Genomic DNA, 17,977 nt, shown 5'->3' with positions numbered 1-17,977 from the left:
GGCTTTTTATGGAGGTTTGATTGATTCAGTCCTTGGCTGTTTATGATTGACTAAGCCTCCGGCCCCTCCTGCCCTCCCAGAGAGCGCCGACTGAAGGTTCCAGTCCTCTGGCAAGCAGCCCAGCCCAGCTCGCTCCGGGGCTTCCCAAAGGTGCCTTTTTAGCATAAACTTAGGTGTGCTTGAAAGGAACCTGTTCTGCTCTTCTCACTGAGGAAGCTCTTACAGCTCTTCGGAGCTGTGTCAGGAATGGAAAGCCAAATGTAGATTTCTCGTTAAAAGTCTCTAGGGACAAGAGAGTTCATAAATTGTGGCACTAACCACAGTGAGCATACGAAGCTGCTGTTTTTGTAGGTTAAAAGGTGGCCCCAAATCCGTGCTTTTGTGATTTTGACCTAAATATAATGCCCTTTTCAGTCTTTGCTAATAAAAACAAAAATGCTGACTGCTAGGTTCCCATGAAATCTTGGCAGAGACTACCTTTTTGGGAAACGAATAGAGCTTACGTGTGTGTGCTAGAGATAACCTTAATTATAATTTTGGAGTGAAAGCTTGGATTCAAAATAAAATGTTAATGGCAGTCAGCCATTTAGTTAGTATTGTGTAGTCCATTAAATCCTTATATCTAGAGTCAAAGAATAGAAGATATGGGAGGTTTTTGAATAGCTAGGGCCGAGAATTATCTAAAAGTTTTTGTACCACTTAGACAAACGAAGCTCATGGGGATGCTATTTTAGGACTTAAGTCGCAGTCTTTTCCCCTTCTGGGTCTCGTTGGTTCTTTATGAAGTTCAGGTGTTCCGGTTAGGTTAGGACTGAAAGGTTCCTCATTCTGGCAGCATCCTTGGAGGAGCGTAATTAAGGTGTTAACAGAGAATACCGAAAATGTGAGAGCGGTGGCAGAACAAAGACCAGCCGAAAAGACTAATTATAGCTCTGTTTCTTAGCTCTTTTAATAAAATTCCCAGAACTCTTCTATAGATTTATTCTCCACCAGCCCCCCCACCCTGCTTTTTCAGAGCTCACTCGGGCGTAGGCTTCTTCTCTGGCCACACTCCCCCTTGGGTGCTCGCGAGGGGCCGATGGCTCCTGGATCTCTGTCCCCAGCCCTGGCTGTGCCCCTGAGCCCCAGCCTCATGATTGAGCTGCCTGTGGTTGGGCAGGAGCGTAGGCTGTGCAGTCAAAACCGCCCACACCAGGTCCCACGTCATGTCACTTGTGACCTCTGTGACTGGGATCACGTTATTTCACTTCTGTCTACTTCCTTTTCCTCACTTAGCTCGGGATGTGCTCTTGCATGTAATGTGCTGAGATGGTAACCAGTATGTCCCTGTTGTTTTTCTTTCTGAAATCTCCATTCAGGAAGTGTTCACAGACATCCCCGATTTAACACAGAACAGCATTTGGGTTTTCTTCTCTCCAGCTATTCTTCCTCTTTCTCATGTCAGTAATTAGCATCTATCAATTTCAGTCTGTCTGGACTGAAAATTCTCACACATCCAGTGCCTGTCCAACCTGCCTTCAACATGTGTTTCAAATTTGTCCACTTCTCTACATCATTACTGCCATCCTCCCATACTCTAATCTGCATCCGAGTGTGGTCAGATCTCAGGTGGATTACTGGACTATTCCCGCTGCTCTCCTGCTCCCTCTCATTCCGATCCATATTCCACACAGGAACCCAAGTGCCATTTTCATTGCATCATGACCCCGCCTTTGTAAAACCCGTGAGGAGCTACACGGCCGGTACAAGGCACATTTTTTACCAGGGCCTACAAGATCCCCCCGATCCCATCCCTTACTGTTTCCTTCCTGCTCGCAACTTCATCTACACTAGCCTTCTTTCAGCTCCTTGAACGTGCTGTTCTCTCTGCATGAAGCTATTTACAAATGGCTGTTTCTTCATATTATTCTTCATATTTCGCTCAGGCATGCCTATCCTGAGAGAGACCATTTGGGGACTGCCTGTCGGAAGTAGCCAATACCCCACGTTACTCTGTATGCCATTGGTGTTGCTTCTCTTGCCTTCTTTTTTTTTTCATGATTATTTTTTTATCTGTCCCTCCCCCAAATAAAAGAACTCCATAAGAGCAGGGACTTTCATAGCCTAAATCATTCACTGTGTCTAAATGAGCTCTTTAATAGTACCTGGCGTACAGTCTCACACGCAGCTGTTGAGTGAACAGGCAGCAGCGTCACAGTTTGGGGAGGCAGGCAGAACAGGTGATAGCTTGCAGGTTGTACCACGTAAGGGGTGGGATTTCACCCCTGTTTGTACTTACTAGCGTTCACAAAATGCACCGTTGGCAGAAGCAGGACTTGAACTCAAATCGTCATATGTTGTTTCAGTTTCCATCTCAGATAGTTGTGGGCAGGCCCAGATAGTAGGCCACAGAGTTTTTAGTTGAACGTGCCCAGCATGGCTCTTTGGAATTCTTTTCTATTTTAGGTTTCGGGAGGGAGTTGACAAAGGTTTGAAGAAAAAGGGTTTGCGGTGGGTGTGCCAATAGGTCGTGGATTCAGCTGGTAAAGACCCTCCTATCGGGTTTTACAGTAAACCCCACCTCCCACTGCAGCGTGTGTCCAGTTTGGGAGAGGGTCTGGTGAAGGAGGCTCGGAGCCTTGGACAGGAAGTTCCGTGCAAGCCTGGCACCAGCAGGGCCCGGGCCAGAGTGCCAGGAAGATGGCCTTGGCCCCTCGTGCCAGGCGCTCACAGTCTGAAGGCAGAGGGAGACCGCATGCCGAAGAGTTCCTGAAGAAGGCAGGATTTCGTAGGTTATAACAAAAAAGTTTGCAAGGGAAGTATCCAGGAAAAGAGTACCCCAAGTAAAGAAAGAAAACATAAGTGAAGATTTTTCAGTGCTGTTTCACTGAGGAGGGTTGGTTTTATTCTTTGTTGAGGCATTTGAGAAGGATCTTTGATGGTAGTTTTGTTTCCACAGGGATGGAAACTAGGAGTGATGCGTTTCAAGTGGGACGAGGGAATTAATTTCTCTATGTATAAAGCATTGAGCAGGCTACAAAGAAGAGTACGTGTTCTAGGGCTTATGCGCTTACAGATCTGTGGGAGGTGGGAGCCAGCACCACGTCTGTGTTTGGCAGAGGTAAACGTCAGTAACTAGAGGAAACCTACTAACAGGCTTTGGCCTATTAGGTTGTTTACAGCTTGATTTCCGGTGGGCCTTTGCCTAAGTAAGCTGTACTTACTGGTTTACAGAGGAAAGCTCGGTGTTTGTGTGTGTGTGTGTACCCGCGCGTGTGCGTGCGCGCGTGCACATGTGTGTGTACGTGCACGAGTACTAGCTTTAAAACTCGGACTGAGGCAGTTGTTCAAATGTTGCTTTTATTTGAGTTTTTGGAATAGATCGTCCTCTTGGATAGGTTTCAACATCAAATATATTAAAAAAATATGTCGTATAAGACCTCTCCTCTGTTCTCATTCCCTAACTTCTTCATTCTTAGGTAACCTGTCCCTAAGTTCTTACTTATTCTTTCAAAGAATTTTCACGGATATACTTGGGGACACACATACACACATATCCATAGGACTTAGAATGGGGGCTTGGCGCAGAGAAATCTTTGTTAGGTAAATAGAGTTTTTATATGTTGTGTTCTCTAATGTTTGCTAAGAAATATTTTGTTCTGTGAAGGAATGGAAGGTATATGTTTTAACTTTTTTATGTTTTGTGTGTGTGTGTGTGTTTGTTTTTTTAGCTCCCTGTGCTGTCAGGAACCTCCAAGACTTGGCTCGTATTTACATCCGACGTACACTTAGGAATTTCATAAACGATGAGATGCAGGCCAAGGGAATTCCTCAGAGAGCTCCACCCAAAAGGAAAAGAAAGAGGGTTAAACAGAGAATCAATACTTACGTATTTGTGGGTAACCAGCTTATTCCTCAGCCTCTAGACAGTGAGGAAGATGACAAAATGGAAGAAGATAATAAAGAAGAGGAAGAGAAAGATCACAGTGAAGTCGTGAAGCCAGAGGAGCCACCTCAGAATTTACTGAGAGAAAAAATCATGAAACTCCCTCTCCCTGAATCTTTAAAGGCTTACTTGACATATTTTAGAGAAAAATAACTTAGATCACGAAGAAAGAATGCCTACTGATAATTCCTTTAGTCTTGAAAATGTAGCATTTGTTAGGAGTTAAACGAGAGCGAATTCTCTCAACAGAGCGAATTATAGTGGAAAAAGAATAACTTGTTTCTGTCTTAGTAATAAAAATGATGTATTCAGTAATTAAATCCCTTTTTATAAAATATATTTTTCTTTAAATCTTGGAAAAAATGCTGTTTTAACTCAGAGTGACTTCAAGAATGAAATGCAACAATACTCGAGATTTGGGTACTGTAAATCCTTTTCTGATTCCTTACGGATTTGTAGTGGTAAAGCTCACGTTTCATTTTATAGAAGGTTACATAACTGTTCAGCATATACTGGTTTTTGAACAGCAGTTGTTTTCATTTCCTCTATGAAAACATTGTGATCTGATTTAGGAAATCAGACGCTGTGTAGACCCACTTACCTTACTTTCGTTGCAGTCACTATTGCTGAGTTGCTATAGTATTCCGGGCAATCTATGAGTGCAATAACAATACAGATATTGAATAATTTAGCTTTAAAAAAAAAAAGTTTCGTGGAACTCAGTAGCATTGCTACTTTTGCTTTTGAACCTATTGCCAAAAGACATGGGAAAATACCTGCTTCTCTCCTAGAGATTTTAAGAGCACATCAAGTGAATGTTAAATAAAAAGTATATACTTCATACAGTTCTTAATTTGTATGGACCCTTTGCATTTTCAGTATTTAAAAATAATGAGGTTATCTTACTCTCCGGAGTTTTAGAAGATAGTATGTTTGGGATTGGGTTTTCTCTTATCCACTGTATAAAGTATTTGGTTTTAAAAAGATCCGCTGTTCTGTACGACAGTCGGTAACACAGGTAGGGAGTCAGCATGAGTGCGACCCCTTTCTTGGGATGCGCTCAGAGGCAGGAGCACTTTAGCAAATGGAACTTCTGGTTCATTTGAATCTTTGTCTTTTACAAGGTAGGACTGGGCTAGCCTCCAGAAGAAGTTCATCTTTGTAGTGTATGAGATGTTCACGGGATTTGTATGTTGATGCCTCTTGCTTTGAAAATCCAGTTCAGAATCATAGTGTAATCTTTGGGACCTACGTTGTGCTCATTTAACTTTCTCATGGTGTGTGGGGTGGTTTTTTTTTTTTTTGGTAAAATTATAATTATCACTTTTTTCTTAATATCACACACTTAAACTATCCATCATTTGAATATTAATTATAGCTTTCAGTGGTACAACAGTAAATGCCATTTTTGATTTGTTCCTTTTCTTCCCACAAGGGCCTGAAAACAGCCATTCCTTGTTAAGAAAGTACAGAATGTAACAGACTTTCTACTTCATGTTGCATGGGATTATGTATTTTTTAAAAGGAAAATTTTGAGAGCTATCGCTTATTACCACCAGCATCCCTATTGCAGTAGTGTATCAAATATGTGTAATGAAACCCAACTGATACATAGTAAAAGGATGATTATTATCTCTCTTCAAAGATTCAACTATTAGTAATCCATAGTTTAAAAAAAATCTCAGCTCTGGCAATTCTACACATTTAAAAATGAGCATTTGAAATATTCTGAGTATGAATTATCTCGAGTAAATGAGGGTATTTTAGTAATGGGGAAGATAATTTCATGGAAGGTATTGGTTTTATACCAGGGGCTAGGGCCAGGTGATCAGGGTTGGGGGTTGGGTGTTATCTCCACAATTTTTTTTTTCAGATGATTACTAAGCCATTTACTGTTAAGAAATGTCCCGTCTCATTTCTATCAAGGAAAAAGTTTTATACAATTATTATCTGTTAGGAATGTTCACTTTATTTTAAATTAAATGTTAGCTTTAGAGGTTTAGTACTGAGTTCCTGGTGCCCACCCACATCTTTTTATCCAGCACCTCCCCCTCCCCCCCAGCCATGCCCTGTACACACTGTTGGTTTTGGAGCTGGTGTCCAGATACGTACACATACATGTTCTTAAATGACACTTTTACGATTCAGAAGAGAGTTTTCGTTAAGGTTATATTTGAAGGTTGACTTGCTCATGTGATCTTTTATTCTGTGGACCTTGGCAAAGTGTACAGCAGATTTTCATGGTCGTTACATATTTTTGTCATTGAAATGTATCTTTTGTGTTTTTAAATGCATTCATTCATTTTACAGTTGTGACTTTATTATTGACTTTAAATAAAGAAGTAGAAATAAAAAATGAAAATTCAAGTGAAAGCCCTTTGATCTGTTAATGTGAATATATTAGGCTGATTAAGAGTATTTTGGGTTTGTGTTTATTTTTTAATGAATTCATGGTTACTTGAGTATGAATAATTATGTTCTTTGGGTGGAAGAAGTAGCAAATAAAGGTAAAATTAATTGAAAATGATTAATATATTCATGGGATTTTAACAGCCAGATAAAACAGTGTATATAACCTAGTCTTTTATTTTGTAGAGAGAAAGGAGGGCTAGGGAGATAGCATGATTCTCCCATGGCAGACAGCTAGATGGAGATGACTTGAAGTAGCATCGAGCATCTGATAAATCTCAAGAAACCGTCACTAGATGCTGCAGGATAGTGGGACGGTGCGAGACTTCCTGCTTCTTTAAATGTTCCAGCTCTTCCTTGACCTCTCCTGCACTTGACGGCCATTTGTGCCTCTTTATCGTGTGAAGTGTTACAGAGGCTTTGTTACCCATTACTGAAGTTTTGAACCTTTCAGAGTGTTTCTTGGTTTTAGGTTTCCTTTCTGTAAAGCTTGTCTTCAAGTCTTTTGGAAATGTTTTATTGGGTAGTTTCTTTTAACGAAATTGGCTTAACCCATCATCAGTTACATGTATTGCAAATATCTTTCGTTAGTTTGTGGTTTCTGTTCTCACTCTGTTTGTGGTGCCTTTAGTGAAGTAGCATTTTCAATTTAAAAAGTTTCTAAATTTTTTTTAATGTGTTGAGAGAAAGAGAGAGCGAGTGTGTGCGCGCACACATGAGTAAGTGAGGGACAGAGAGAAGGAGAAACAATCCCCAGCAGGCTCTGCACCATCAGCACAGAGCCCAGAACCCAATGCAGGCCTTGAACTCATGACCCCTGAGGTCATGACCTGAGCTGAGATCAAGAGTCTGACGCTTAACTGACTGCACCACCCAGGCTCCCTGCCCCCAGTTTTTTATTTTTATTTTTATTTTTATTTTTTGAGAACAACTATGAGTAAGGGAGGGCAGAGGGTGAGGGACAGAGAATCTTAGGCAGCCTCCCTGACCACAGTGGAGCTGGATGTGAGGCTCAGTCTCATGACCATGAGATCAAAACCTGAATCGAAATCAAAAAAGTGGATGCTCAACCAACAGCCACCAGCCACCCTTGTGCCCCAGCATTTTCAGTTTTAATCCTGTGAGATTCATCTTTGCACAGCCGCAGTCCAGGATCATGACAATATTAGCCTGTATTTTCTCACAAAAGTTCTATGACTTTTGTCTTTTGCATTCTAGTCTATAGTACATCTGCTACTGATCTTTGCATAAAGTGAGAAATAGTAAGTCATTTCTTTTTTTTAACACTGTTGGTCAACTGTTTCAACACCATTTTTGGAAAAGCCCCACTTTCCTCCTCTGAGCTGCAGTGTTAACTATCATAAATTAAGTTTTCATGTTTGTGTCCAAGTTTTCTGTTTTATTAGTCATTTATGGATTCCTGTGCTAAAACTACACACTCTTATTTACTACAGATTTACAGTAATTCTTGATCTAGTCAGATAAGTCCTTTCAACTTAAATTTCAGGAATATTGTGGCTAATCTTGCACCTTTTGACTTCGATAAGCATTTTAGAGCCAACCTCTCAGATTACATGCACACAGTCCTTTTCGGATTTCCTTTGGATTCACACTGGATTTATAGATCAATCTGTGTGAGAGGTAACATGTTTATGATAGGGAGTCTTCCAGTCCGTAAATATGGTGGTACTTTTATTTAGATCTTAAAGTGTCTTAGTAAAGGTACACAGTTTCATTTCAGACATCTTTAGATTTTATGTGTAGATGTCATTTTTTTTTTTAATATTTTATTTATTTCGAGGAGAGAGAGAGAGACAGCGTGAGGAGGGGAGGGTCAGAGAGAGAGGGAGTCACAGACTGAAACAGGCTCCAGGCTCTGAGCTGGCAGTCAGCACAGAGCCCGATGCGGTGCTCGAACCCACGAACCGCGAGATCATGACCTAAGCGAAAGTCGGACGCTTAACCGACTAAGCCACCCAGGCGCCCCTAGATGTCATATTTTTCAATACTGCCTTATTGTTTATTAAAATTATGTTTTGCTCCATATTGGTTTTCGTACATTACTTAAAACACACTGTCTTGTGATCTAAATTTTCTACACAGGTAACTAAATTATCTTCGTAAAGACAGTTTATTTTTTTCCTTTGGGTTTCCTTTGTTTATCTTGCCAGATATACTGGTTGGGGGTTCCACTACAGTGTTGAATAGAATCAGTGAGCAAGAGCAGCCTTATTATTTTATTGCCCATGTAAAGTCATTTTTAAATTTTTAATGTTTATTTTTGAGAGAGCGAGCAGGGGAGGGGCAGAGAGAGAGAGAGGGAGATATAGAATCCCCAGGCTCTGAGCTGTCAGCACAGAGCCCAGCACTGGGCTTGAACTCCCGAACCGTTGAGATCATGATCTGAGCCAAAGTTAGACGCTTAAGCGACTGGGCCACACAGGTGCCCCTAAAGTCATTTTTAATAAACGGCTTGGTGTCCTTAGAATATATATTCTGTTCGGTATAATGTCCTGTAAATGTCATTTGAATCAAATTTTGGACTGCATTCAAATCTAATATAGTCTGTATAAACATTTTTTTCTGTGCTTTTGTGGTTTCCAGTGAAATCTCTCACTGATGGTAGCATGTCAGTTCACTGTAGTCTTTTTCAGTTTTTGCTTTGTGCATTTTAATGTGATGTTATATCTGTTCTGCGATTTGAACCTTTAATGGTATGTGGGAACCCTTTTTATATTTTTATGTTCTTCAAAGTCCATTTGGTTTGATATTTGTATAGCATTTAAAATTTTTATTTTCAATCTACTCTATATCCTTATTTTTTGATATATTTATTATTATATAGCTGAATCTTAAGAAATTAGAGTTTGAATTTTACTTAAAGCAATTCATTTATTTACATTCATTTTAAATATTCACACAGAATATTTGTGCTATACACCATTTTCAATATTTTTGGTTTTTTTAAAGGATAATTGTTTTCTCCTCATTTTTGTCCATTCCTCTTTTTTTATGTGTGTTCCCTTCCCTCATTTAATATTTTAAAACACTCACTGAACTTATCAAAGTCTAAAGTTACCTAGTGCCCTATCTTTCTCAGGCAAGGCACATATGACACTTTAACACTGAAGTCATCACTTCATAATTATAGAGTAGCATATTGTGTGTGTTATTTCTATTTTTTAAAAAAATTTTTCTTATAGTTTATTTTTGAGACAGGGAGAGACAGAGCATGACTGGGGGAGGTGCAGAGAGAGAGAGAGAGAGAGGGAACACAGAATCTGAAACAGGCTCCAGGCTCTGAGCTGTCAGCACAGAGCCTGACGTGGGGCTCGAACCCATGAACAGTTAAGATCATGACCTGAGTCGAAGTTGGGTGCCTAACCGAGCCACCCAGGTGCCCCTTGTTATTTCTAGATATGTAAGCCCCTATAGTACACCATTAGCTCTACTCCCACATTTGCACTGTTTTGTTTTCTGCTCATTATGCCTTCTTTAGTTTTAGATAATTGCAATTTCCTTTTGCCTACAGTACACCTTTAAAAAATTTTATTTTTTTAAATTTTAGAGTGCAAGCAGGGGAGAGGGACAGAGGGAGAGAGAGAATCTCAAGCAGGGTCGACACTCAGCCCAGAGCCTGATGATGTAGGGCTCGATCCCCCAACCCTGAGATCATGACCTTAGCCAAAATTGAGTCAGACACTCAACTGACTGAGCCACCTAGGCACCCTCATTTTTTTAAAGTTTGTTTATTTTGAGAGTGGTGGGGTAAAGGGGCAGAGAAAGATAATCCCAACCAGACTCTGTGCTGTCAACGTGGAGCCCATCAGGGGAGATAACCGTGAGATCATGACCTGGGCCAAAATCAAGTGTTGTATACTTAACCAACGGAACCACCGAGGCACCCCAGGCACCCCCATCTTTTAAAATTTCTTTTAGTGAAAGACTGTAGGTAGCTAATTCTTAGTTGTTGGGTTTTTTGTGTGGGTTAGTCTGTTTCATCAGTTCTGGAAATTCTTGGCCATTTTGTTTTTCCTTATCAATATGATTCAACTTTTTGTCTCTTCAGCAGTGAATTTAAAATAATTTCTTCAAATTGATCTTCTACTCACTAATTCTCTCTTTTCATTGCCTTAAATCTGCTGTTAAACCCTGGTGTTGGATTTTAATGTCTGTTAATTTTTTTTTCTTTTTCAAACCTGTTTGGTTGTTTTTACAGTTTTCTGCTCTTTATAAATTTCTATTTATACATTCATTTCTCTAAGCCTACAGAACCCAATTTTATATTCCATATCTACTTGACATCTTAAGAGGTAGGCTTCTGTGCATGATGTTTGTTTGTTTTCTAAATGTTTATTTTTGAGAGAGAGCACACACACAAGTTGGGGAGGAGCAGAAAGAGGGAGACAAAGGATCCAAAGCAGGCTCCAAGCTGACAGCAGAGAGCCTGATGGGGGTGGGGGGGTCAAACTCAGGAACCCTTAGATCATGACCTGAGCTTAAGTCAGACGCTTAACTGAGTGAACCACCCAGGTGCCCCTCTGTGCCCCTCTGCACGATGTTTCTAAGGCCTAGCTTTTATAACTTTGTTTTGCATTTTATGAATTTTTAAAATATTTTTTTGTTTATTTTTGAGACAGAGACAGAGCACGAGTGGAGGAGGGGCAGAGAGAGAGAGAGAGACCCAGAATCTGAAACAGGCTCCAGGCTCTGAGCTGTCAGCACAGAACCTGATGTGGGGCTTGAACCCACAAACCGTGTGATCATGACCTGAGCCAAAGTCAACGCTTAACCAACTGAGCCACCCAGGTGCCCCTATTTTGTGGATTTTGACTAAGCTGGAATTACTGCTAGTTCTTTTTACATCCTGTTTAAGGTTTTCAGGTCGAAAATTCATGTAAAAGCTAATTTGGGGATATTATATCTCCAGGGAGATGTTTTTACTCCCTCCCCATAGCAAGTGTGAAAGGCAATTTTCCTTGCCTTTTCTGGGTGGATGGGGGAATGGGGTAAAGTGGATTATATGTCATTCATCCTTAATGAACTTGATAAAAATACAGGGTTTCCAGTTAAGACACTCCACTTAGGAAAGGGCTTTTTCTTCCTGTCCACCCCCAAATCTGTTTATTTTACTTGGTTAAGCAAATACTCAGAAGCTGAACCAGCCAGTGTTTACTTACCTGGCCAGCTTCTCATTTTCCCTTCATTTTTGGGCTCTCAGATAGTGCCTTTCACTAACTCAGCACATCGATGCATTTTTACAAATGTTTATGGTATTTAACATATATTGACAGTTTTCTGCAGGGGAGCTGTCCTGAAGCATTGTGGGAAAGAATGTACAGTTCACTGTGGCCCGGTCCTGCACTGGCTCTTCTCTGTGCCTAGCTTGCAGTTCTTAGTCCTGTGTTCATGGGAGGTGATGGGTAGATTTTCTCATTTAACGTAAGCAGCTTAGATTTCTAAGGAAACCTATAGAGAATGTATCGTCTATCCTGGAACAATGTTCTCCGAATACAAGCTAATAGTGTATTTTGAACTGAAAACAACGCACAAGTTTGTATGCTGTGTCCATCCAGGTGCTCCAAGTCACAAACATTTGTGACAAGAACATAGGAATTCTAAGCTATGGGATTGAAAAGAAATCTGCATTTTTAGTTTACTGCTGTAGACGATAAACTACACATGAACAGTGTCAGCATACTTAAAGTTTATTTTAAAATCATTCTTGTTCGTAGAGATTATGTATTTTAAAAATAATGTTAAAACCCCACATATTTAAGTTTGAACATCTTGCCAAAAGAGGGCAGTATTCACCCACAGTAGAATGTAAAGGGACTGAGAAGCTAGAGGGAAAGAGGCAAGTGAATTTATTTTTCCGCATAAGGTTGATAAGCTTTGACAAAACTAGATCTGCAGCCGCTAGATTTGCCTCTCAGTCTGGTTATCCGGGATTGTTGCCCCAGTTGGGCCATCCCAAATTTTAATGTGCTTTTCTATTACTTTTACATTTTTTAAAGTGCTAGTTTAGGGAGAAGATTTGTTTGGAAACTTCAAGGATAAAACCAAAAACCTTTCCCAAACACCTGCTCAGAGAGACCAAAAAGGCACGTGTTTAGGAGTGGTTATTGAAGTCTGTCTTGGCCAATGACCCGTGGCTCGTGAAACCTGGTGAAAAATGGGTCTCCAGCCCGCGGCGCTGTAGCTGGGCCCAGAGGTGGCCGGGCCTTGTACTTGATGCACATGTTTTTCTAGGAGTTTGTCTCCTCTGCATGTTGCTATAGGAGCTCATGGTTTAAACATACAGCTTCGAACATAAATATTAAAGGAGGAAATCGGAAGTAGCTGGTTTGAATCTCGAGAGCGCAGGAGTGGGATGCATAGGAGGCAACGAAACGGTTTTCTAGAAGCATACTTTGGAGGTAGGGGAGGAAAACGTGAGCCTGGATCAACTCCTTAGAGCTCGGCCTGCCCTTTAGGATTCATTAATATTCGCAGATAAAAAGGAAAGCTGTTCTGCATTGAATAGTAAATAATTCATCAGCCTGCGCTTCAAAAGGACAGCCAGGGGCTGCGAGGCTGGGGCTTAAGTAACCTGCGCAGGGGCCCCAACTTTGGAAAAGTCTGTATTTGCGTTGCGCCGCCTGAAGGGTGCGCTCGTTAGCGAACGGCTTTGGCCGGCTCGAGCTTCTCGGCGTCCTGCGGGGTCCGGCGCCCCCTGGAGGCGGCGGGCGCCCTCCGCCCCGTAATGTGATCGCCCTGCTCCGGGATTGGCCAGAAGCTGAGTTGTGCGCTCGGCGGGGGCTCCCGAGCTCGGCTCCCCACGACAGGCCCCGCGCGGCCGCCGCCACCGCCGCTCCCGCCGCTTCGCCGCCCGCGGCGGATGGAGCGATGGAGCGCAGACTCCTCTGCTGGACCGCTTGCTTGCTCCTGGTGGCGAGGTGCCCGCCGGCGCTCCCGTGCCCGAGCCGGTGCCTCTGCCTGAAGAGCACCGTCCGCTGCATGCACTTGGTGCTGGATCACATTCCCCAGGTGCCGCTGCCGACCACGGTCCTGTAAGTTCGCGCGCGTTCCCGGGCAGCGCGGCCCCGCGCTCTGCCGAGACTGCGCTCCGCTCCGCTTTTCACCTAGGTTCCCGACGCGGGCCCTGCTGGTGTGATCGGAGGAGGGGTGTCCTCACTTCTCGGACAACTTAACGGTTCTGGTTGGTTGGACTAGAAAACGTGAGCGATGATGTGTTGAAATCAAACCATGTGCACTAGGTGCAGTTCTCTTTTCCAGCATCTTCCAGAACTTAGCTATTGAGAATTTTCATCTTTATTGAAGCGCTTTCCTGCGTAGGTTCTCAGTGTGTTCCTTTCATCCTCGCCTCCAACTCTTTCAGACTCCTAATTGGGTCAGCACGTATCTGTCCCATTTGGACAGAACTGATTGAGCTTCGGAAGCTGCTCCGATGTAGTGTGTGCTGGCAACTTGCATTTCTTCTGTTCGTTGTTGGGGTTTGTGTTGCGCGTGCATCCCTGGTGGGTGTGCTCTCAGCCTCAGGCCTCTGAAGGTCTCTCGGTTTTCCAGAGCAGCCCCTGCAAACGGAGCAGCAGAGCTGGGTACTTAGAAGCCTTCCAGGGCGGTGACTAATCAGCATCTTGCAGGCGTTCGTGGATGGTAGAATAAACTGCAATATAGGAATCAGATGGACCCGGGTTCAAATCCCACTTCCTTTCCTTTAATATGGCGATAATAAGCCTATATCATTGAATTGACATTTGGGTTAAATGAAATAATTTGTGTGAAGTGCAAATCTTTCTTTACCATAATTTTCAAGCCTTACGTCACCAGAGAAGGAAAAATACTGAAAAGACGTACCGATTTGAAGGGTTCACTTGTCCGTGGTAAAGTTTTTGTGGATTATGTCCTGTCTGTGGAAGGGAGACCTCCTTTCACTGTTACAAGTCCAGTCTTGAGCAGAGGGAAATAGCCTAAGAGTCCCGGAATTTTGAGATATGAGATAAGAAGGTCAGCACTGTATTTTTTTTTTTTTTTTTTGGTCATAATCATGAAATGAGGATTTTAACCTGGCAATGAAAAGTTGAAGCTACTGGTTAGTACTTTTGTGGAATAAGAGAGCTCTATTTGCCATACATCTTTATGGGGATTTTTATTAAGTATTTTGATCATTTTATATGCTTGCAAATACCAAAATGTGTCTTACTCTCAAAACTAATAATGGGGCACCTGGGTGGCTCAGTGGGTTAAGCGTCCAACTTTGGCTCAAGTCCTGATCTTGCAGTTTTGAGTGTGAGCCCTGCGTCGGGCTCTGTGCAGACAGCTCAGAGCCTGGAGCCTGCTTCAGATTTTCTGTCTCCCCCTCTCTCTGACCCTCCCATGCTCATCCTCTGTCTCTTTCTGTCTCTCAGTTATAAATAAAAATGTTTATTTTTGAGAGAGAGAGAGAGGGAAAACACAAGCAGAGGAGGGGCAGAAAGAGGGAGACACAGAATCTGAAGCAGGATCCAGGCTTTGAGCTGTCAGCACAGAGCCTGATGCAGGGCTCGAACCCATGAACCATGAGATCATGACCTCAACTGAAGTTGGACGCTTACCCGACCGCATCACCCAGGCACCCCAACCCTGTGTGTGTAGTTTTAAAGAGCCTTCCACCACATGCAGAAATAAAATGGTTCTCAGGTTCCAGACCAGGCCAGGTCGTGAGCCAGGTGCCCTAGGGAGGAAACGTGTGTGCCGTAGGTGAAGTCTCCACTCCTGGCCTCAGTTTCTTAGTACATTCAGTGAGGAGGCTAAGGGTGCCCACCCTCTGGAGTTATTCTGCAGCTCACAATGAGATAATACATGTTAAATACTTAGGAAAGTGTCTGGCCTTACTCAGCACTGTGCGAGGGTGTGCTGTCATCATACAATTAGGACAGCAGCTGCAAACTCAAATGCCCACAGAAAACTGGTTGGGACAGTGAGACCAACATTGTGTGGGTGCCGTGGGGAGGCAGGGTGTCCACAGGGACACGTCCAACCGCCGGTTTGGGTGAGTGGGGGCCGCGGGGAGGCAGAGGTGGTCAGAGGCCTGGGCCAGTGGCTACTGAGCTCACTGCTGCCCTGTGGGAATTTGGGCTTACTGTTAATGAGCTGCCATATTTTTCAAGAAGGTATGGAAGTCAAAAGTGAATTTCCCTAAGTTCTACATCTTAGAATATAATTTTTTTTTTAAATGAAAGGCAACAGCATATAGGCCCCCTTCCCCATATTTGTAGATTCCTTTTACCCCAGGACATTTCTTCTGTGGCCTTTATTAGAGAAATGGTATAAAGGCCAAGAAATATATGTGCAGTCTATAAAAATTGGTGCCCTACTTCTTTTGGGCCCCAGATCCCTGACCTAGGATTACATTTTCATGGAAGCAATATTATGAAGGTACACAAGTAATGCATCAAGATAAAAATTCTGAAAAAGAAAAACCCAATCAGCCTTTGAAAGCTGAGGCAAAGGGGAAGGCCTGGCCAAATTTCTCCCTAACAGCAGCATCGAGAGGTTTTGCTAAAGCAAACTTAGATATGTGTGGTCATCACAACGGTGGAAACAATATAAATAACGTGTAGCATTATACACAGCCAGAGTGCTTAGTAAATGTTAATTAGTAGTATAATTTTCTTGATTTTGTCTTTACTTGCTTTTAAAATTTTAATAGAAGATGTTTTTCTCAGCTGGAGATAAGGAAATGTCGCTATACTTAATGATTGATGATGGCTAATCAGGGGTTTCAAGTATAGAAAAATACAGAACTACTCCCCCCCTTTTAATTTAATTCCATCTATAAAGATATCATTGGGTATTCAAAACAAATACCAGTTAGCAAATAGTCCACTATCATTTTTTATTTGTTTTTAAGTTTATTTTGAGAGAGAGAGAGAGAGAGAGGAGTAAAGAGAGAAAGAGAATCCTAAGCTCCACACTGTCAGCATAGAGCTGGACATGGGGCTTGAACTCATGAACTGTGAGATCACGATCTGAGCCAAGATCAAGAATTATTTGCTCAACTGCCTGAGCCACCCAGGCGCCCCAGTCCACTACCATTTAGAAACTCTCACTCCTCAAGCTATTTTAGCATAATAAATCTTTCAGAATTGGAATTAGCAAACATAAAACTTCTAGTAATGAAATTTGGAGGTGCCTGTTCAAGAATCAGAAGCCCTGCTTAGCTTTCGTTGATTTTACTTTAGCCAAAGGTCAGAGATAAGATGTTCTTTGAATTCCCAGGAGTGGAAGATTGAGTATCATTTGAACTCAGGGACTGCGATTAAACAGACTCTAAAAACCCATCTCAACTCCACTAGAAAAATGTAGAACATGAGAATTTCCCCCAAAGTCTTAGCTTCACAAGTATGTACAGTGTGATGTTTTAACTATTTAATGAAGGCATTTCCTTTATGTATGAAGCTCGCCTTGGCCTCCCAAGTAAGACCACCCTCAGGAGGAAGGCTAGCGGGGAGGGGTGCAGATGGGAAAATGACAAGTCCAGTCATGAAAACATTTATCCAGCTGATAAAAATGTCCTCTTGTCCAAGAAGAAAATAGCATTCCTTCAGCTCTTTCCAGTTTCCAATCCAGTTTTTTTTTTTTTTTTTAAATTTAACCCTCAGGGGTGACTTTGACCTTTGAAATGGAATTTCTCATAACTTTTTCATAACTGACATAACTTGTTGGCTCTGAGTTATCACTTAGCAGTGGTGAGCGAGCCTGGGCTCTCTAGACCTAACCCAGTTTGGCGTGGTTGAAGGGAAGCAAGAGGGACCCGACTGAACCACATCTGCATTCAAGCCTACCCCACTTGACCTGATGGGGAGAGCAATGGAACTAAAAGTTGAAATGCATTTCCTATTCCACTGCCCATGCCTAAGTCAAGCTACACTATTTCAACACCTGTCCCCAATCTTGGGGGCCTGACACAGTGCAGCCTCGCCACCCTAATGACTCAGGACAGCTCGGTCCTCAGAGAAGAACTAGAAGAGGCTGTTCTAGAAGGTTGGGTGAGTGTTCATGGAGCCCACGTGAGGGTTTGGGGTGGAGGGGCAGTAAGGGGAGGGCAGAGGCAGGGGTGGGAGGGGTAGAAGCCGCCAGCCGTTAGCGCCACTGTCCAGGGTGGGGCCCACCCCTCCTATTTGGGAGTCATCCTTCCTTCAAACCAACCTACAGGAGAATGAGTTTAGGGGATAAACGGGTCCCCTCTGGGTGTGTTTGGGGGTCTCCCATGGGACAAACAGTTGAAGTCCAGCAGGTGGTCATGGGACCCGGAGAAGCAGATCCGGATGTTGAGCACACCCCTAAGCCACCCGGGAAGCCGCAGGGCGCAGTTGTGCACACACCACTGAAGGGGACAGAGCGAGCCGGCCGTCGCAGGGAAGGCGCATGACGTTTCCCAGAGCGGCGCGACCCGGGTCAGAGCCTGCGCTTAGAGAGACAACCTGACCCTGCACACTGCACAGGACTTTGCAAAAGCAGCTGCGGCAGCCAGATGGGAACAGAGGCCGAATGGCAAGCACTTAAGGAGCAACCGGCTGGCTTTTCCAGAGTTCAGAATGTGGCCCCCACCAAGGCGTTGGCATCCCCCGTCTCAGAGTCTCAGTGTCCTCGCCAGCG

General features: G+C 43.0%; 1 protein-coding gene across 2 annotated transcripts in view; it reads left to right on the top strand.

Moving 5' to 3' along the window:
* PCMTD1 (protein-L-isoaspartate (D-aspartate) O-methyltransferase domain containing 1) overlaps positions 1-6,298 on the top strand; it is a 67,725-nt gene extending 61,427 nt beyond the window's left edge. For both annotated transcript variants that reach the window (XM_039254258.1, XM_039254257.1), the window contains exon 6: positions 3,711-6,298. In XM_039254258.1, the coding sequence (XP_039110189.1) occupies positions 3,711-4,078 (368 nt within the window). In that variant the 3' untranslated portion in view covers positions 4,079-6,298. The remainder of the gene's footprint in view (positions 1-3,710) is intronic.
* Positions 6,299-17,977: the final 11,679 nt, after the last annotated feature.

The sequence above is a fragment of the Hyaena hyaena genome, unplaced genomic scaffold (assembly GCF_003009895.1).
Source record: "Hyaena hyaena isolate Hyena2069 unplaced genomic scaffold, ASM300989v1 scaffold_475, whole genome shotgun sequence".
Classification (NCBI taxonomy): Eukaryota; Metazoa; Chordata; class Mammalia; order Carnivora; family Hyaenidae; genus Hyaena; species Hyaena hyaena.
This window is presented reverse-complemented; position numbering and strand designations above follow the sequence as displayed.